The sequence below is a fragment of the Hemicordylus capensis genome, chromosome 1 (genome assembly GCF_027244095.1).
Source record: "Hemicordylus capensis ecotype Gifberg chromosome 1, rHemCap1.1.pri, whole genome shotgun sequence".
In the NCBI taxonomy this organism is placed as follows: domain Eukaryota; kingdom Metazoa; phylum Chordata; class Lepidosauria; order Squamata; family Cordylidae; genus Hemicordylus; species Hemicordylus capensis.
The window spans coordinates 360,332,924-360,354,274 of NC_069657.1; the positions used below are offsets into that span (position 1 = coordinate 360,332,924).

Consider the following 21,351-nt stretch of genomic DNA (forward strand, 5'->3'; position numbering starts at 1 on the left):
TGAGAAAGAGACTTGTGTTTACAAGCACAACAGGACTTTGTCACCTATCATCCTCCTTCGTAATGTCTTGCACTCTCTGAAATGCTACTGCTAGAGACTGGGATTGGGATTCAACATGGCACTGAAAGTCTGGAATTGAAAAGGAAAATCATCAATCCATATCTCCTGCAAGCATAAATTAATGTATAAGGCATTGTGCTAATTCCAGGCCAGAAAAACTATACTTGGCAAAGTGTTTTGTTCTTCTTCGTGACCTCTGTGCAGGAACACCAATGAGATTTGCACGTGCCTTATTCAGAAACTTCTAGTGCTCATCCTCAAGAATTTTGGCATGAGCTCCACCCCTCCACAACAAATACTTATGCCTGAAGGGGTGTGACCCACACCTCCCTCAGTTTTTTTGTGGTTGTTTTTCCCCCCAGTTGCTTTTTCTGTTCAGGACTTTGACTTTCTCTTGATTTTTGTCCGAGTTTGGACAAAACCTTTGTCTTCACCTCTTTGTTTAAATTTTTATTTCCTCTTTCTGTTTTTCTTATTTATTTCCCTTCATTTCTGCATTATTTATTAAATTTTGATACCACCTTTCATAAGTAATCCCAAGGCGGTTTTCTTTCTGCTGTCCTTTGACAAGGCTCAGATCAGGGGAAGCAGCAAACCTTTTTGTTTTCTTTCCTCAAGCAAGCAAGCAAATAAATCAACAAGAAAACAAGGGGGAAAGGAGAAAGTAAATTTGTTAGGACTAGTCTTTTCTAAGATTTGATTTTTGGCTGGCCTAGTGCAAAAGTTCTGGATGTCACACACTGTCTAGATAGGCTGTTAGGCAGTGCTGGGAAGGAATCAGCTGTCATGGTGCATATCTGCACCAACAGTGTTGGGAAAATGCAGCTGGGATGTCCTGGAAGCCAAATTTAGGCTGCTAGGGAGTATATTGAACTCCAGGACCCCAAGGGTAGCATTCTTTGAAGTGATACCTGTTCCATGTGTAGGGCCAGCCAGACAGGTGGAGCTGAGGGGTCTCAGTGCATGGATGAGACCGTGGTGCCAGAAGAAGGGGTTTAGATTTGTTAGGCACGGAAATACATTTTGGGGCAATCAAAGCCTGTACAAAAGGGACGGGCTCCACTTAAACCAAGATGGAACCAGACTGCTGGCGCTTAAAATAAAAAAAGTCACAAAGCAGGGGATTGCTGACAGGAACTGGATGGTATCTAGTTTGGCAAGCAAAATCCCCTAAGGTGCAAGGGTGCAAACGTTTCAGATAAACCAGAAGGGACAGAGTAGAACCAGGAATAAAGCAGATGGAAACACATGGCAGCTGGTCAGATGGGTTAAATGTCAGTGAGGGAGATAGCATACCCCATGCCAGGTAAGAGACTTGGTATATAGGTGTTTATATACCAATGCCAAAAGGCTCCAAGCCAGGATGAGTGAGCTGGAGTGCTTGACTGCTAATGAAAACATAGATATAGTAGACATAACAGAAACCTGGTAGGACAGTGAGAAACAGTGGGACACTATTATTCCTGAGTACAAACTCTACAGAAAAGATGGGGGAGCGGATTGGGGGTGGAGTAGCACTGTATGTTAAAGAACAGATAGAGTCCAACAAGCTAGAAAACCTAGGAGGACCTAGCTGTAATAATGGGTTACTTTAATCACCCTCACTTAGACTGGGCAAATTCATGTGTGGGTATTGAAAGGCCAGATTTCTAGACATGCTAAATGTCTGTGCCTTAGAACAGCTGGTTGTGGAACCAACCAGAGAGAAGATGGCCTTGGACTTAATCCTGAGTGGTGCCCGGGACCTGATGCAAGATGTCAGTGTTGTAGAACTACTGGGGAATAGTGACCATAGTGTGATCCACTTCAGCTTATATGTGAGTGGAACATGGCCAAGGAAGTCCAACACAGATGTGTTGTACTTCAGAAGAGGAAGATTCTCAAAAATGAGAGGACTGGTAAAAAGAAGCTGAAAGGGAAAGTCAGGAGAGTAAAATCACTCCAGAAAGCAAGGGACTTATTTAAAACCACAATAATAGAAGCTCAGTTGGCATTTATACCAAGAAGGAGGAAAGGTACCACCAAATTCAGGAGGACACCAGCATGGTTAACAAGTAGAGTCAGGGAAGCTATAAAAGGGAAGAAGACTTCCTTCAGAAAATAGAAGTCCTGCCCAAATGAAGAGAACAGAAAGCAAAAGAAATGCAAGGAGACAATACAGGATGCAAAAAGAGAGACTGGGGAGCTAGGGGTGTGTCCGAACCGGTCTGGAGGCCATTCTAATGGCCTCCGAACTGCCGAACTGGTTCGGACTGGGCCGGTCCGGGTCCGGGTGGGGGGGTCTCACTTTAAGGGCGGGAGGGCTTGCTTACCCCTCCCGCCTCTTTGCCCCCGTCAGAGGCCGTAATCTATGGTAAAATTGGGGCGCTGGAAACCAGCCGCCCCAGCCGCCGCCTCTTCCGCCGCCCCCCCCCCCCCGTGAGCAGATTAGAGAAGGAAAGGCTACTGCCGCCCTCCCGCCCCGCCACCCCCCCACGAGTGCTCACCAAGTTTAAAGAAATTAGAGAGGAGCTCGCGAACAGAGAGCTTCCTCTCTTATCGAAGCCTCTGGCCCAACTGGGGCTTTGGGCGCGCGCGCGCGCGCGCTAGAGCTCTTTATCCGCTAGAGCTTTTGCCGGAGGCCCGGTCTACCCGGCTTCTTCCCGGCGGGTAGACCGGGCCTCCGGCAAAAGCTCTAGCGGATAAAGAGCTCTAGCGCGCGTGCGCGCGCGCCCAAAGCCCCAGTTGGGCCGGAGGCTTCGATAAGAGAGGAGCTCTGTTCGCGAGCTCCTCTCTAATTTCTTTAAACTTGGTGAGCACTCGTGGGGGGGTGGCGGGGCGGGAGGGCGGCAGTAGCCTTTCCTTCTCTAATCTGCTCACGGGGGGGCCGCGGAAGCGGCGGCGGCGGCTGGGGCGGCTGGTTTCCAGCGCCCCAATTTTACCATAGATTACGGCCTCTGACGGGGGCAAAGAGGCGGGAGGGGTAAGCAAGCCCTCCCCGCCCTAAAATGGAGGCCCCCCTTCGGTGCTGGTCCGGACTGCTCTGGACCATGCACATCCCTATGAGGAGCATGTAACTAGAAGTGTCAAGGGGAATAACAAAAACCTCTTTGTTTAGATCAGAAGCAGAAAACCTGCCATATCTTTAGATGATGATATGAAACGTGTTATTAAGGAGGAGAAGGAGATTGCAGATAAGCTGAATGAATTCTTGCTATCTGTCTTCATAGTGGAGGATACTGACCATATACCTACTCCGGAACTGAGTTTGTCTGGCTTAGAGGCTGAAGAACTGGGACAATTTGAGGTGATAAGGGAGGACTGGGAAGTAGCTTATGTATCTCTCATTTTCAAAAAGGAATCCAGGAAACTACAGGCTGGTTAGCTTAACTTCTGTGCTGAGTAAATTGATGGAAGGCATACTTAAGGACAAAATTGTTACATATAAGAAAAAAACAGGCCTTGCTGAAGGAGAACCAGCATGGATTCTGAAAACGCAAATCTTGCCTCACTAACCTGTTGAAATTCTTTGAGAGTGTCAACAGGCACTTGAATTAAGGTCATCCTGTAGACATAGTATATTTGGACTTCCAAAAAACATTTGACAAAGTTCCCCATCAAAGCCTCTTGAGTAAACATAGCAGTAATGGGATAAAGGGACAGGTTCATGTGTGGACTGGTAATTGGTTGAAGGACAAAGAAACAGAAGGTAGGTATAAATGGACAGTTGTCTAAATGGAGGGAAGTAAGAAGTGGGATCTGCCAGGGTTCGGTATTGGGAGCAATGTTCTTTAATGTGTTCATAAATGATCTAGAAGTTGGGGTATGCAGTGAGGTGGCCAAATTTGCAGATGACACTATATTTAGGGTAGTGGAATCAAAACAGATTGTGAGGAAATCCAAAAGGATCTCTCCAAACTGGGGGTGGGGGGGTGGGCAAGAAAATGGCAAATACAGTTCAATGCAAGCAAGTGTAAAGTGATGCATATTGGGGCAAAAAACCCACAACTTCACATATAGGCTTATGGGGTCTGAGCTACTTCGATGACTGACCATAACTAACCAAGAGAGAGATCTTGGGGACGTGGTGGACAGCTCGTTGAAAGTATCAATTCAGTCCGTGGCAGCTGGAAAAAAAAGCCAGTTCCATGCTAGGGATTATTAGAAAAGGGATTGAAAATAAAAATGCTAATATTATTTTGCCCTTATACAAATCTATGGTCCAGCCATATTTGGAGTACTGTGTACAGTTCTGGTCACCGTATCTTAAGAAGGACATTGTATAATGGAAAAGGTGCAGAAGAGGGCAACCAAGATGATCAAGGGCCTGGAGCACCTTCCTTATGAAGCAAGGATACAGCATCTGGGGCTTTTTATTTTAGAAAAGAGGCAACTATGGGGAGACATAATAGAGGTGTATAAAATTATGCATGGAATAGAGTGTGGGCAGAGAAAATTTTCTCCCTGTCTTACAACACTAGAACCAGGGGTCATCTACGAAACTGAAGGCCAAGATATTTGGGGCGGACTAAAGGAAGTACATTTTCACACAGTGCATTATTAATTATGGAATTCTCTGCCATGGGATGTGGTGATGGTTGCTAGCTAGGATGGCTTTAAAAGGGGCTTGGACAAATTCATGGAGGACAGGTCTTTCAGTGGTTATAGACCACATCCAGCTTCAGAAGCAAGATGCCTCTAAAGGCATCTAGTTGCAGGGGAGACAGCAAGAGATAGGGCATACCTTCATCCACCTCTTGCCCATGGGCTTCTCAGGGGCATCTGGTAGGCCACTGTGTGAAACAGGATGCTGGACTAGACAGGCCTTGGGCCTGATCCAGCAGGGCTGTTATGTTTTTATCTTTTCTGCTGTCCCTTGTAACTGTGTGTTTATGGTGCTATGGACTTATTTATGAAAGTGCAAGATGTGTGGAGGATAAGCTTCCTATCACTTATAGTTATGAGCAACTGCTTGCTGTATCTCCATGGAGAACATGGTAGAATTCTGTGTCCATTGTCAGCACTTTACTAAGCAGGCACAATACCATTGGTATACCAGGCTCTGTGTTACATTGTGGAAGAAAGTGCTCCAGGTCCTTGGCCCAGACTCTTAGCACTATCCAAACTGATTTTGTTCAGTTTCAGCTCTATCTACTGCAGTTCTTTTTCCTTCAGGCCCAGGTACCGACACTTCTATGTCAAACCTGAAGGAATCTGAATTGGGAACTTCCTCAGCCTCTCTCTGTCACCCCGGCCATTCCTATAATCGTCTCAGCTTCAGTTTTGGAATAGACTATGCTCAAAAGCTGGATTAAAATGCCCCCCCCCCTTTTATCCTCCAGGTGGGAGGAGAGATTTGACTTTTAGGGGAGACCCTAAAATAATTCTCAGGAATCCAACTGCGAGGGCCTTACCTGACATGGAGAGTGGAAGTAGCAGTAGTTCTCTTGCTTTAAAAAAAATTTCTTGAACAATGCTGCAAGCAGTGTTAATCTTTGACTATCTTTCTTGTAGCAATGGTGTGGACAGCAGTTGCAGTAGTAATTTCTTGCTCAGCCACTGCCATTACTTCCCAGAATGCATTGGAGAATTATGCTGCACAGTCTCATCAAAGCTAATGTGCTGCAACCTCTTTGACCTCTGTCCTGCCCTCTTCTTGTCAGCACCAGACCTGAGCTAACCTAATCCCGTGCCCTTCAGAACCCTCTGGATTGACTCCTAAGAAATTTACAAAGAAACACAAGGACAAGAGCAGTCATACCCCTTGACAAACCAAAAAATAAGTGCAAAAAGAACAAATTTGCTTGTGTTCACACTTGCTATCAGACTGTGTCTCTTCTTCACTGTACACTTGGCAGATGGCTCAGTTTTCTCAACCTCTAGAGCTTTCACTTTCCATGAGTATTGAATCCTCATTTCAACCAATCTTTTCAAAGTTACAAAATATTCTTCTATTGCAGCTGCATAACCCTATTAGGCCTTCTCCTGCAGCTTAGTATATTGCTACAGATTCAGAAGAAAAAATATTTGGTATGAATAAGATATGCATGGTTCCTCTTGATGTGAATGGAACTCAGCATTCAAATTTGCTCTTTGAATTCATTGGGACTAGATACACCTTTTTGAATAATTAAAATAATTAAATTATTTTAAAATAATTTGGATTTTGGTCCTATCCATCCCCAGCACAGCATCCCTCTAGTGGCTGTTGCTGGTGTCTATTGTATGTTTCTTTTTTAGATTTCGAGCCCTTTGGGGACAGGAAACCATTTTTTAAAAAAAATTTATATCTATGTAAACTGCTTTGGGAACATTTGTTGAAAAGCAGTATATAAATATTCATCATATTTGTATTCCTAAAGGTCCTGTTGGACAGAAAAGAGGGCTAAAAACCATAATAAATAGTGTATTCACTATTTAGAATTCAATGGAATCAGGATGTGCCTAACTGTGGGTAATGTATTGTGTGCAGCTTGCATTGTTGCTTTGTAGCCTCACTGCTGTCAAACTGATCCCCCCGCCCCACTGTTCCCATGAATTAACTTCCCAGATTTATTTTATTTTTATAGATTCCTGCCTGCAACCTTGGAGAAGCTGCTGCCAGTCTGTGAAGACAATACTGAACTAGATAGACCAATGGTCTGACTCAGTATATGGCAGTTTCCTATGTTCCTATAAAATCACTTCATGTATCTAATAAAGCATACACAAACATATAGAAGTTTCTTCTCACACATTTATTGTGGAATCTTAGAATTCGGTTTGTTCTGACTGAAACCTTCACAGTGAGAGATGAGATGGAGAGGGTGGCCTGTACGCTTTCCCTAGTACCTTTTTAGACCCAGGATAAGTGCTGTTTTGTGTATTATATATTTATTGGATAAATGTCTAGACTGCCATTCAGACAGTTCACTCGGTATGGTTTAGAAGATTGAACTCTGAGTATCATGCCACTAGGATCAGAGGACTCAGGCTCTGCCAATGTTGAAGGAATCACAATACAATTCTTGAATGACAGCCATTCCATCAAATATTGCACCATTTTCAGGAACCTGGTGAATAAGACAGTTTTTGCTTTTGAACAGAAGATGAACAACCTTTTGGCTAAGATCAAGTGTAGTTGTATTTAACGTTTTCATTTGACCATTGAATGTTTTCAGATGTTGACTTTTAATAGGTGAAAAAATGTCCTGAGTGTGAGAAAGCAGTTGTTTGTTCGATGACATGCATTTATGTAGCCGTGTGTGGCTCTTGAGCCGATAAATCATTCATGATTTCTCTTTTGCAAACAGCACCAGAATGTAGGCAGACAAGGACATCTGATAGATCATCAAAGGGATTAATTGTGGACTCAAAAGAGAACATAATGTGATTTAGGACAGCCTAATCTTAAAAAAAAGTATTGTGCTATCCTTTCCATTTACAGCCATCAATTGTTTGATCATATGTAATAGTCTGTAAGAAATGTACAAAAAGCAAATCCTGTGAGATACATGATCGTATAAGTATAAATGGGGTACCATTATTTTAGTTTCAGCATGGAGAATCTGGTTCCGGATGGTGATGGACTCCAAACACTGGTAGATAAAAGTTATGGGGGGGATCAAAATGGCAGCCAAAATTTCACAAAATACTGCTTAAAAATTACTGTTACACATTTAGTCATTCAGAGACATTTATTCGTTTTACATATCACAAAAAGAACGTATGTGGTACAGCTGCAGGCATAAATGTGTGTAGAGTCCATTGCAAAAGTTGTGTGTAATAATAACACGGAAATGTATTACATCTAATCATCATCGCTAATATTAAATTCTATTTCATCTTTATGAGCATCGCTGAAGTTGTCACAAACCTGAGGATTTCCTGTACATGTACACATTTTGGTACATTTGTCATAACATTATCTTTGGCTACATGAAAAGCTACACAATTCCAAAATAATGGAAGGTGAACATAGGAAGCTGCCATATACTGAGTCAGACCATAAAGTAAAGTAAAGTGTACCATATAGTCAGTAGCAAATTCTGGTGACGACAGAGCTCTGTGGTTGTCCTTTGGTAGAATACAAGAGGGTTTTTCCATTGTCATCTTCCGCACAGTATGAGATTATGCCTTTCAGCATCTTCCTTTATCGCTGCTGCATGATATAGGTACCAGTGGAGATTCGAACCAGCAATCTCTGGCTTGCTAATCAAGTCATTTCCCCGCTGTGCCATTAGGTGGCTAGTAGGTCCAGTCAAATTAAATTCCTTCCACCATTTCAATTTTTCTTTGTTGATGATCTGACCCAGTCAGTGTTTGATTTCTTGACATCCAACCCAGATAATGTGTGCAGTCTTGGCAGTGTGGAGGACCTAGTGCATTGTAAATTGGGGCAAGATCAATGTACCATTTCATGTCATTGATGCCAGGAAAATTCCAACGTCTAGTGGAAGTATAGGGTATCTTCTAAGGACCAGAACCGTAACATCTATGTCAGGGATCTGTTTTGATTTCTTGACAGTCTAGGTAGACTGCATGAAGAATAATCAAAGTGTCTGCTTACTCTTGGGTAATTGAAAAGGATGAAACGTCAACATCATGTGTTGCAGCTGCTGTATGTCTCCAGATGACATAAAAACAAACAAACCTTTCTGAAGTCCATGAAATGGTGTTCAAGGAAAGTAGTCAGGTTGTCTTTTGTTTTTTCATGTGCCAATAGTTTAACCATTTAAGTATTTTGAATATTTGTTTTGGGGAATATTTTATATTGAATAAGTTCTGATCTTTGTTACTGAATCATCCTTATAGCAGATTTCAATTAACCAGCATTATACAAATTATAAACCAAATGAACCTCTATATAATTATGGAATTTTTTTCCCTATCAAATTACAAAAAAGTACTGTGCAGCATTGCCATACCATCTGTGATTGCTACTTTGGTCATGGTATGATTTTTCAACATTTTCTGAAGCTAAGGACATTGTGGGTATACTTGTCTCAATCTCCGTCTTACTAATGCTAGGTAAATAAAGGGTGTCATCAAGTCAATTTTGACTCCTGGCGCCCACAGAGCCCTGTGGCTTGCTTTTGGTAGAATTCAGGAGGGCTTTACCATTGCCTCCTCCCTCACAGTATGAGATTATGCCTTTTAGCATCTTCCTATATTGTTGCTGCCCGATATAGTACCAGCGGGGATTCGAACCAGCAGCCTTCTGCTTGTTAGTCAAGCATTTCCCTGCTGCTCCACTTAAGGTGACTGTACTAATGCTAGGTAATAAGGTATAAAGTTTCCATATCTTTACTGAGCCAGGTAGTGATGCATCTTTCCATCAATAGCAAACAGAGATTGAGGAATTACTGGAAACTAGTTGACCTGGTGCAGAGCATCTGCACCCCTAGTTCTCGCTGTCTCACCCCGCTTTAGCCCTGTTTCATTCCCTCCCCCACAGTTTGTTCTCCCTCCCTGCCCCAGTTTGTTCGCCGCCACCACCAGCTCGTTCTCCCTTGGTGGCCAGCCTGCCTGGCCGCCGCTGCTCCTTTGCAGCAGGCCAGTCTGCCCGCCGCTTCTCCTCCACAGCCTCTGCCTCTTTCTTCTGCCTGTCCGTCCCCGCCGCCGCCACCTCCTTCTGCCTGCCTGTCTCTGTTTTCTCCACCAGTCAGCCTCTGCTAATGGTTTTTCCCCCAGCAAGCCAGCACCACCATTTTCTTCCTTCCCACTCATGGCTATCCGGCAGCTCTCCGAACACTCACGAGAGCTGCCACACATGGGATTAGCCACGGGTATGTCTTAGAGAATTAAATATATAGAAGATTCATACCGGCTCAAGTTTAGGTCTAAATCTGGAGTCTATAAGTAATCTTGATAATCAAACATAATCTTGATATGTTTTATTTCATCACACAGGTCTTCCCTTTCAAAGCAATGGGGGGTTTTGCCATTGATTTGCATGTTTTAAGTTAGTTTGTTCATTGGAACCCAGGATTTATTTATTTTTTGTTCGTCTGAACTCTCTCTTAAAAGGAGGTATGTAAAAAATTCCTCCCCAGCTTCTTTCACTCAACCCACATCTATTTGAACATCCTTGGGAAAATAGGTTAAGTGAGAATGTGGACTAGCTCAGTATGTTTACATTGGAATTGACCTCAAAAGAAGGCTGTGTTTAGGGGGATCATGCTACCGTGTCATTGAAGGAGATGCAAAAACCCCAAAAGGGTAGGATGCAGCATTGCCAGGAGGAGGCTGCCTGCTATGAATGCTTACGCATGTGAAAGACAGCTCCTTGCAAGAAATGATGGCACTCTAGGGCGACAAGCTTTGACCCAGCTCATTTCCTGCGGTACTAGTTTTCTACTTGCACATTTTTAATTTTTCTCCACTAACTCGCAGTGCATCATTTTGACATTGAAAGGGGATTCAAGGTCTCTTCCTCCCTGCATTTGTCTGTCACTGGCTCATCCTAATGAGCCAGGAAGCACCAAAGGAGGTGCAGGGTGCTCCTCTCTCTCCTGCCCCATCCAAGAGCCTCACTGCCTGCAGGTTGGCCATTAGTCAGGCAGAGCTCTACTGTAACTGCATGACTCTTGGGTGGGGCGGGAGAGAGAGAAGCCACCAGAGCTGCTGAAGCAAATGCACCTCCTTTGCCACCTGCCTCAGTTTGTGACGCACTGCTCCTGGTCACTGGCTGTTGGGAATGATGGCTTGTGCAACCTCCATGTTCAGAGCCTAGGAATACCAGTTGCTTGGGGAGCAACAGCATTGGAGGACTGTTCCCTTCCCGTCCTGCTAATGGGCTTTTGAAGGAATCTGGTTGGCCACTATGGGAAGCAGGATGCTGGCCTAGATTCAGCTGGGTTCCTCATATCTTGAAGCAGTACTGTCTGTCTGTCATCTTATTCCCATCTCATTCTGTTGCATGTGCAGACTGGGCCCAGTCACTCCTGTCTGAAGAAGAGACAGCTGTGACTCTGTTTAAGGTGACGCTTCCTTCGGTGGGAATGGCTTGCATATCAACCTTATGTAGACTTGCCTGTAACTGTACCACATATGTTCTTTTTGTGATATGTAAAACTAATAAATGTCTCTGAATGACTAAATGTGCAGTTTTTAAGGGCACATAGTTGCACAAAATACTGTTTTATATGCATTTTGTGGAAATTTTGGCCACCATTTGTTTTTCCTCTATAACTTTTATCTGCCAGGGTTTGGATCCCATCACCACCCAGAACCGAATTCTCCATGCACTAATGGAAAAAATGGTACCCCACTGTTACCATCAGAGTACACTTATACTTGTACCGTTCAGAGCTAGATAATAACAAGTGCTTTGTATTTCACCCAGAAACCTATTGGCAACCTGTGTAGTTCTTTTAAAATGGGAGTAATATGATCTCTTTGAGTAACCCCGGAGACCAACCTAGCTGCTGCATTCTGTACCAATTACAGTTTCCAGACTACATATAAAAGTAGCCCAACGTAGAGTGCATTGCAGTAGCCAAGTCTGGATGTTACCAGCATATTCACCACTGTTTTAATGCCGTTTATCTCCAAAAATGGACATAGCTGGCATATCAGTTGAAGCTGATAAAAAGTCCTCCTGGCCACTGCCTCAACCTGAGTGACCAGGGAGAGTTTTGTGTCCAAAAGTACTCCCAGACTATATACCTGCTCTTTCTGGGGGAGTGTAACCCCATCCAGAACAGGCAGCTCTAAGCCACTTCCAAAGTTCCAACCTCCCACAATGAGTACCTCCTCCTTGCTTGGATTCAGCTTCAGTTTGTTCTCCCTCATCCAGCCCATTGCCAAGGCATTTAGGGAAGTTAGACAGAAATAGATTTGGGTGTCATCAGTTTTGTTTGTTTGTTTGTTTGTTTGTTTGTTTGTTTGTTTGTTTGTTTGTTTGTTTGTTTGTTTGTTAAAAGATTTAATATACCACCCAATCCACAGACTCAGGGAAAGTACAAAGCAAGAACAGCATCCGAGATTTATTTTATTTTATTTTTTAATTTTAAGGGCAAATGCCTGGCAGGAAAGAAATGTCTTCAATAAGGCAATAAGGTCTTAAAGGCTGGAAGGGAGGAGGCAGACCAAATATGGGGTGGGGGGGAGAATTCCAAAGTGAAGGGGCGACAACAGAGAAAGCCCTTCCATGGGCCCTAGGACTATGGACCTCTCTGAGAACAGGGACCGAAAGAAGAGCAACCTGAGAAGATCTCACAGGACAGGACAGGACTGGCTGGCAGAGGTGGTCCTGAAGGTGAACAGTGCTAAGACCTGAAGGGATTTAAAGGTGAGAACCAACACTTTGAATTGGACCCGGAAGCAAATAGGTAACCAGTGCAGCAACTGCAGAAGAGGTGTCACACTATCATATCTTCTAGCATCCATAAGCAGGCAGGCTACCACATTCTGGACCAACTGAAGCTTCCAGGTCATCTTCAAAGGCAACCAAGGTAGAGCGCATTACAGTAATCCAAACAAGAGATGACAAGGGCATGAGTTACCATTGTCAGGGCTTGCCGGTCGAGATAGGGCCACAACTGGCAAAGGCACCTCTGGCCACAGCCTTCTGATAACACTCTGCACCAAATCCCCTGATGATCTCTCCCAGTGGTTTCATGTAGATGTTAATGGAGCCCTTCAAAACCCCACAGAATAGCTTCAAATACATTTTGAAGAACAACAATCTCCAAGCAACACCATCTGGAACCTGCCCAAGAGGTAAGAGTGGAACCACTGCAAAGCTCCCACTCCTAATCCCTCGGGTTCTCCAGGAGAATACCATGGTATCAAAACCTGGATATCATGGTTGGTGATATCTCTCTGCTTAGAGATCCAAAAGGATCAACCGGGTCACACTCCCCCTGTCGATTCCTAATTGGAGATCATCCAACAGGCCAACCAAGACTCTCTCAACCCCATAGCCCACCTGAATGCCAGTTTGAAATGGGTCCAGATAATCTTTTTCCAAGACTTCCTGGAGCTAAGACATCACCACACTCTCAAATCACCTTGTCCAACCATGGGAGGTAGACAGGCCTATAACTGCCTAATTCTGAGGAATCCAATGCAGGTTTCTTCAACAGTAGTCTAATAATTGCTTCCTTGAGACAAGGAAACATCCTGCCCTCCCTCAAGGAAGCATTAATGATCGTAATAATACACTCCAATAACCTCTCTGCTAGATCATATAAGCCATGTAGGGAAAGGCTCAAGAGAACAGGTTGTAAGGCAAAGTTTCCCAAGCAACTTGTACACATCCTCGGGAGCCACAAACTGAAATTGTTCCAATTTAACCATACAAGAGGAGCTGCTGGACACCTCCACAGTAGGCTCTGCAGTAACTGTAGAGTCTAGTTCAGCTTGAATACGGGAGATTTTATCCTCAAAAAAACTTACTTAAAACATCACAAAAGGTAATTAATGGATCAAGATTTTAATTCAAGGGAGAAGGGGCATCTCACAACTCTAGACTACTCTGCTGGGGGTGAGCTTGCAGAAGCAATACTGGCAGAAAAGAACTGCTTCTTTGCTGCATGCATTGCCAGAGCATAGATCTTCAAATGCGCTCTGTTTTGTAATCTTTCACATTCGAGCCAAGTCTTTCTCCACTTGCGTCCTAGCCATCTACCTTGCCACTTCAGCCCCCATAGTTCTTCCATATACCAAGGGGCTAATTTAGAAGTGGGTCAGAGAGTGTGCTTAGGGGAAATCATGTCTCCCACCCTAGTAAGTTCATAATTGCAATCAACCTGGAATTCTGTCCAACCATAATTCATACGTAATGACAATTGGACATGTTAATTTTGTTATAATTAGCTTTGTGTCGTAATTTTCTTCATAATTTTCTTTAATTTCTAGCTGACTAAGGGTGGGAACATATTATCTCAGCTTTAGAATTCTATAGATCAAGAATTCTCCCCCAGATAGTGTACCATGCCTCATCATGGGCTGTTGCAAATTTGGATCTGCCAGAAAAGTGCAAAACAAATTTCTCTGCAGACTGTTGTCAGTTCCAGCATCAACCAAATTAGCAACCATCATACTGAGCGTGAGATTTAAAAAAGAGGTACTTGCATTGATCTTTATTTTTGGCTAATTATCACTTTTAATGTTGTACCTTCATATACAAAATCTGCTTTCAAAGAGATGGGCCACAGTATTTGGAGATATAAAATACAATGGAGATTTCTGATATGGGCCTGTCAACACCCTTTTTTAGTTATCTTTAGGCCATGATCCAGCCAAGTATGCTATTTTGGAATGACCCAAAGATATTGAGAAGCAGGTACAAACAGCAGAGATTAAAAAATGTAAATCGAACCCATTTTATATGCACATTTTCCCTCCTATCTGTGCTACATCTACTTATGTAAGCCTTTTCTAATGCCTGATTAAACATTCTCCTCTGGTGGAATAGGAGGGCCAAACTAAGGGTATCCCTAGAAGAAATAGTGTGGCTCATGCTGTCTCCAATCCATTGAAGATCTTGTCCATTTTTTATATTTGATTGCAAAATGTATGAAGACCTCAATGCATCCAAGTATATCCATCTATTGTTATCTTCAAAGATGAGCTATTCTCTTCAAGATAAGTTGTTTTTCCTGAAGGATATTGAAAAGTATGTTAGATTTAGGACAGCAATTGTCTTGTTCAAGCACTTACTAGTGTCTGTTAAAGCTTTTTTTTTTTTTAAATGCCATGGAATACTGTGGACCATTATCGTTTTTGGCATTTCCCTGGTTTCATGATTTTTGTAATAATTTGCAATGCTTCTTAATGCTCAATGTGTAAGCCTTGGTATTTTTGCTTTATGGTAGATTTTATGTAATAACAAATTGCTATATTACAATAAATGGACTTGGGATTTTTTTTTCTTTTAATGCTGCCAAATAAAGAAAATGTGAGTAAATAATCTGAAAAAGAAAAATAAGCAATATTTGAAAAAATAAGATTTATTTCCTGTATAATATGCACATTTTGCATGGTCATTTTGCGTCTTTTCCATGATGCTCCCACATATTATTTCAATACATTGTGGATGTTTTCCAGGCATTTGAACCCTCTGGGGTACAAATTGGGCAAAAAGTGTAAAAGTTATAACCCAAAGTACAAAATTTGATTGTAGAGTTCTTTAATGTTTTTTAGCGGGGGGGAACCCAACAAGAAATGTTGTGGAGAATTTTTAACCCAAAAATTGAGAGGGAGAGGGTGGAGTTGGCTACAACAAATGGGTTTCTCCTCACAGCCTATTTGTTAAAACAGATTTTAGAGGGGTTGAGAAGACAGGAAAAGGAGCAAGGTGATTCGGGAAGAGATTGTGGTTTTGGAGAATGCCAGATGCAGGTGAAAGATGTCTAGTTTTATGTGTGTTTTATGAATGCAGGTGTATTTAGTTGACACTTATGTTGTAATGTAAGAGGTCAGTTGGACCCATTTGGTAAATACTGAACAATAGTTTTCTAGTTAAAAAAAATTAAAAAGTTGTGGTAGGGCATTTTAAGAATTCTCAGCACAAAAAAGAAGCTGTTTTTGGCTGTCCATAATGAATACTTTTAACACAAGTGTTATGTTAAAAAGAATAGTCTTCTTACCAGGATAACTTGCCACTGACTAGGCTCATGCATTAAATGTCCATATTATTTCCTCTTTGGGACCTGTTTTTTTAAAATCTGGAAAACGATTTATTAAGTTCACCACTCTGTGGCCCTTATTACCATGCCTTCAGTTGACATCCACATTCATCTTAATTAGATACGCAAAGAGAAATGACAATATTCATAACTTTCCTTAGATTTCATAGGGAGTTGCCATTTGGTTCATAAAAGAAATTGCATCATTTATTCCTTTGGTCATATTTATTGTTAATAATGAATTAAAGCTGATGAGCATCTGGAAGCATGTAATTATGTTCTTAGGGGAGTAGTTGGGAACAAGTAACAGTTATAACTTGTATCACTTCCACAGGCAAATATGATTTTTAATTATTTCTAGTTATTTCTGGCTAATGAATTTTATAGACATATTTAAAAAACAGAAAAAATGTGTTCCTCATTGAAAATGTTTAATTTTTTAAGTCTTACTCAGCAGTAAAGGTAAAGTGTGCCGTCAGGTCAGTGTCAGTTCCTGGCAACCATGAACCCTGTGGTTGTCTTTGGTAGAATACAGGAGGGATTTACCATTGCCATTTCCGCGCAGTATGGGATGATGCTTTTCAGCATCTTCCTATATCACTTCTGCCTGATATAGGTGTTTCATACCAGCAGGGATTCGAACCTGCTTTCAACTCTGGCTTGCTAGTTAAGTCATTTCCCTTCTGCGCCATTAGGTGATAGTTAAGAACAAAATGATTTTGGAAACAATCTATAAAGAGAAATTTTAAAAGAATTTTAAAAAGTTATTTCCATTGGTGGTTCTCTATCCAGTTGTCACACCATGGGTTTACTAATGTATTTGCATTATTTATACAATAATAACTCAAGTTATTATTTTGTACCCAATGTGTGAAATAACCAGCAGTGATGATGGAAGGTGATAAGCCAGTATTGTATAGTGGTTAGAGTATTGGACTAGGACCAGGGAGACTTGTGTTCAAATCCCCACTCAGCCATGAAATTCACTGGGTGATTCTGGACCAGTTCCTTGTGTCTCAGCCACAGGGTTGTAATGAGGATAAACATCACCATGTACACCATGTACTCTGGGCTTCTTGGGGATATAAATGTAAAACATTAAAAAAAAATAAGGCTCTGAAGATGGCTACAATGTAACAAATGATTGCTGTGGTATCTTCTACCTAGTTAGTCATATGCCTGATGAAGAAAACTGGTGTTGGTGTTACCAGACCCTCTCACTCTGCCATTTTGGTGTACTTCAGTGTACCTGCTAAACCCAAGCCTAAGCCATTTTTAGCCTACTTTTTAGTAGGCGTATCAGATCACCTGGCATTCTGTCCGTTTGTACACCCCATCAACTTCACAATGCTAGACCAATGTGAACCAAATTGGGACACATAGGGACACCTCAGTAGCATAGTTTGTGATGATGTCATCCACCCCAGTTCAGGATGGTGGATATGTAAATGTTTGAGGCGCAAGTGGGCTAACTTGTGAACCAGCTGAAAAATTTGAACCAAATTTATTGTAGGGACAAATAGGGATGCCTCAGTGGCAAAGTTTTTGATGATGTCATCCACTCTAATTCAAGATGGTGGATGTGTGAACAATTGAGACGCAACTGAACTGACGTGTGAAAAACCTAACCAATCTGAACTAAATTTGCTACAGCTGTAGGGACACATAGGGGCATCTCTATGATGTAGTTTGTAATGATGTCATCCGCTCCAATCCAAGATGGTGGACGCGTGAATATTTGATGTGTAACTGGGAACCAATTCAGACCAAATTTAGTACACTTGTAGGGACACACATGGACACCACAAATGCATAGTTTGTGATGATGTCAACCACCTCAGTTCAAGATGGTGGACACATACACGTTTGAGGCGCAAGTAGGCTAACTTCTAAAGTGCCTAATTGAGCTGGACCAAATTTAGTCCAGTTGCCTGGGTGTGCCAATGAGCTGTACCCCTATTTCTGTACCCCTATTACCCCTCAAAAAAGCAACTCTTGTTTTCAGAATGATATCCTTATCCTTTTTCTTTCCCCTTCCATTGTGTCCACGTTGTGGCTGCCTGTTCTGCAAAGTTCTTAAGGTATTTTATTGCTGTTCACAGGTCTGCACCCACTTGATGCTAATTTCCCCCACTTGAGCCAAAACATAGTCAGAGCGGGTGGTAGCTGACACCCTCCTGCAGAACCCGTAACATTGGTGCTATTTCTACACCCATAACCTCTGTTTTGGCCATTGTCTGTAAATAAAGTATCTATGTATCACCCATAACTTCCACAGATTGTAGGTAGGAGTTTGGGTTCAAATCTCTGTTCATATATGATGCTCACTGGGATGGCCTAACCTACCTCAAACAGAGTTGTGAAAGCCTCAGATGCACTGTGCTCATTGGAAGAAGTGCAGGATTCTTATATGATAACTAGTATTTTTCAGCCCGTTGAAATAACGGGCACTAGTTGCCTTCTCCGCCCTCACCCACCGCCTCCTCCCGGCCGGACCTTCCGCCTTCCGCAGTAGTTTGGGGGGGGGGCCTCCACGGTGGTGCCACCCACCGACGCTGCCTTTGGCCTTCTGGGTGGGCGGTGAGTTCCGCCGCCGCCGCGAGTGCCGCCTGCTGACCCGCCGCCGCCACCTCTGTCCTTTTCGGCAGGCGGGCCAGACCTGCTGCCGCCGCCTCTCCTCTCCCTGCAGCCAGGCTGGACCCGCCGCTGCCGCCTCTGCCCTCCCCGTGGCCGCCTCTGCCCTCCCCGTGGCCGCCTCCGGCCTCCCCTCGGCCGGGCTGACCAACCGGCCAACATGGCTGCCTGGTGCCTGCGAGCGCATGCCCAGAACGACCGAGGGAGACACGGGCGCAGACACCGGAGGACACAGGTGCACACCCAGACACTTTATTATAGAGGATTTTTACTCAGCCAGAACAGAAAAGCAACATTCATGCACATTGTTTCTATTTTTCTCACGACACCACCCTGCCACCAGCAGTGTTCTCTCTAATTGTTTTCTTCTTTGTGCGGATGCGTTTTGTTCTGGGCGTTACTACCAAGGCAGTGTGTACAAACGTATATTCAGAGTGTGACCTTCCTGATTCAATCTGAGCTGGATCTAAAATTAACTGAGCGGACATCAAAAAACTTGTGTGTGTGCACACCTTAGAGATAATACTGGCCACCAGTCACATGCTTCTTTTTTGGCATCATTAATTTTAGTATAGTCAATTGAGAAAGTGTGAAAGTAAATAATGGATGAAGGTGGAGAATTTTGAGGAATGAATGCATCCTTGAAGATCTCCTCCAGTCCTTTGAACAGTAAAGAGACAGTCCATATTTAAGCCTTAAAGTTGCCAAGGTTTGTGGGGTGCTGTTATCTCAGCTTTTTACAATAAAATGTCGTTAAAGTTTGATTTTATTAACTGAACCCAATCAATCAGAACCTGTTTTAATTAGGTGAAGACAACTGCCTGGACGACAGTTTAGAGATTTACAAGGTTTGTCGATAGTATGCTTTTGGCATAGACTCTTGCAATTCAGTAGCCTGGGAAATCACCTCCAGTAGATCAGAGCTAAGGGCAGTTAAATATATAAAATATACAGTATTACTTTTTAAATCAACATGATGTAATTTCCTCCCCACTGTCACCAGGATACAGCAGATGTCGAGTTGTTAGTGTTCATAGATGAGGCTACTAGATTAATGGCATATAAAAACCCTTTCAATTTAAGGTCCATCTGTGCCATACTGAGATCCTGTGTGTTTCAAGTGAATTGAGAAAATATCCTAGTTATTGCTATGAATGTTTGTTAGAACTTTCTACTTCTGTTTCGAATGCTTCCACACATTCTACACATTCAAATGCTTCAGCACATAGTGTAGTATTTGAAATCTATCGTGAGTCTGAAGACTGTGCCAAATTTGTACATTTTATTTGCAAACACTTAAATCTTATTATAAAACTTGTATGAATATGGTGGTGACATAACAAGATGCATCTGTACCAGAAGTGGCAACTTGTATGATGTTATTGGAAATGTTCATCTGGTTACTGAGAGCCCTGTTTTCATGAATATGAAATCGTTGACTAATCCACTAGCTATGTTCACTTTGTCAACTTTAAATGCAAAGACTATGAACTGATAACTTGCATGCCAGCAAATTTAAAAGCTCTTTTTCATCAGGAGTGAGCAAGACTTTTCTCTGCACTTTTAGTCACAGAAGCTTGTCCCAGCCAAACATGTTATTTGTGGCTGTGGTAGCTGCTGTGAAAAAAACTCTGGAGTACCTCAGTGTTCGTTCATGTACTGATGGCAAATGTACCATTTTGAACACTCTTCAGTAGTTATGTTTGTAAACATGCTATTATGCTCTAACAGCTTACCTGCCAAGGGTATCAGGGAACAGCATTCAGTGGATGGATTCTAGACTTCAGCCTACTAGGGGTAGGCGTGGGAGTGTAAAACAAACACACAAAGGTCACATAATGGAGAGTACAAGCATTTCTGTAACCACATATTTTGTAAAGAAATTGAAATTTCAACTGTGATTTATTCTGAGCTTTAATTTTTATTCTGTTTCTTCAGCAGTTGATCCCTGTAATGGACCTACTCACAGAACGTGACACTATTTAAACAGAATTCTTAAAACATGAATTAAAACAGTGTAAAATTGGTGGTTAATGATTATGCTGAAGTCAAAGGGTTAATACTTCCTATATTAAACCAGAGTGCTGTTTTTATTCAACATACTATTAATACTCCTGTCCAATTTTTTAAAAGAGGTTTTTAGTGTCTAGTCCTTGTTGAAGTACTTTAATAAGCTTTGGCTCAATGCAAATTCATTGGACATAAAATGATTTGTCACAAAAACCATTAAATCTATGGGAGTCAGGACCTAAGATGCATATTCAAATCACAGGAAATCATAAGCATTGTAATATAAGTTTTAACATTCTTTCTCTTTCCTGTCTCTCCCCTACCTTTTAGGATATTAATGTATGCATTCTTGAGAACTACCCTGAATGTTCCAATCCCAGGTTATTTTATATTATTCCATATTTCTGTGGACAGCATCCAAGGTGCAGGTAATTATATACCTACCTTTTCTTTTCACTCTTGTTCTAAAATTATTATTATTATTTTATTATTTCGATTTCTATACCGCCCTTCGAAAAATAGCTCAGGGCGGTTTACACAGAGAAATAATAAATAAATAAGATGGTTTCCTGTCCCCAAAGGGCTCACATTCTAAAACAAAACATAAGATAGACACCAGCAACAGTCAGTGGAGGTACTGTGCTGGGGGTGGATAGGGCCAGTTACTCTCCCCCTGCTAAATATAGAGAATCACCACGGTAAAAGGTGCTTCTTTGCCTAGTTAGCAGGGGTTTAGCAAGCAAAATTACTGCTTGCTTAGTTACCATTTAGTAGAGCTTGGAGGATTTAAATGTAGGGTGTTCCATGAACATCAGCAGGGATCCAAACTATACTGTGTCATTCAGAATGCCAGTAGATCACACTAGCAAGCAGATAATGCCACGTACTGAAAGAGTGAGCAAAATATGTCAGAGCACCATTAGCTAATGTTATCTGTGAGTACAGGTGGCCCTTGTTATCCACGGGGGTTCCGTTCTCAGCTACAGCTGCGGATAACGAGACCTTGAGTGAATGAGAATGGGGGGGTAGGTTCCTGGAGAGCAAAAAAAGG

At 42.3% G+C, this 21,351-nt stretch overlaps 1 protein-coding gene across 1 annotated transcript in view; it reads left to right on the forward strand.

Moving 5' to 3' along the window:
• The window catches only part of UST (uronyl 2-sulfotransferase), a 216,327-nt gene that overhangs the window by 156,668 nt on the left and 38,308 nt on the right, over positions 1-21,351 (forward strand). Inside the window, exon 6 of the mRNA XM_053291570.1 lies at positions 20,631-20,728. Coding sequence (XP_053147545.1) covers positions 20,631-20,728 — 98 coding nt within the window. The remainder of the gene's footprint in view (positions 1-20,630; positions 20,729-21,351) is intronic.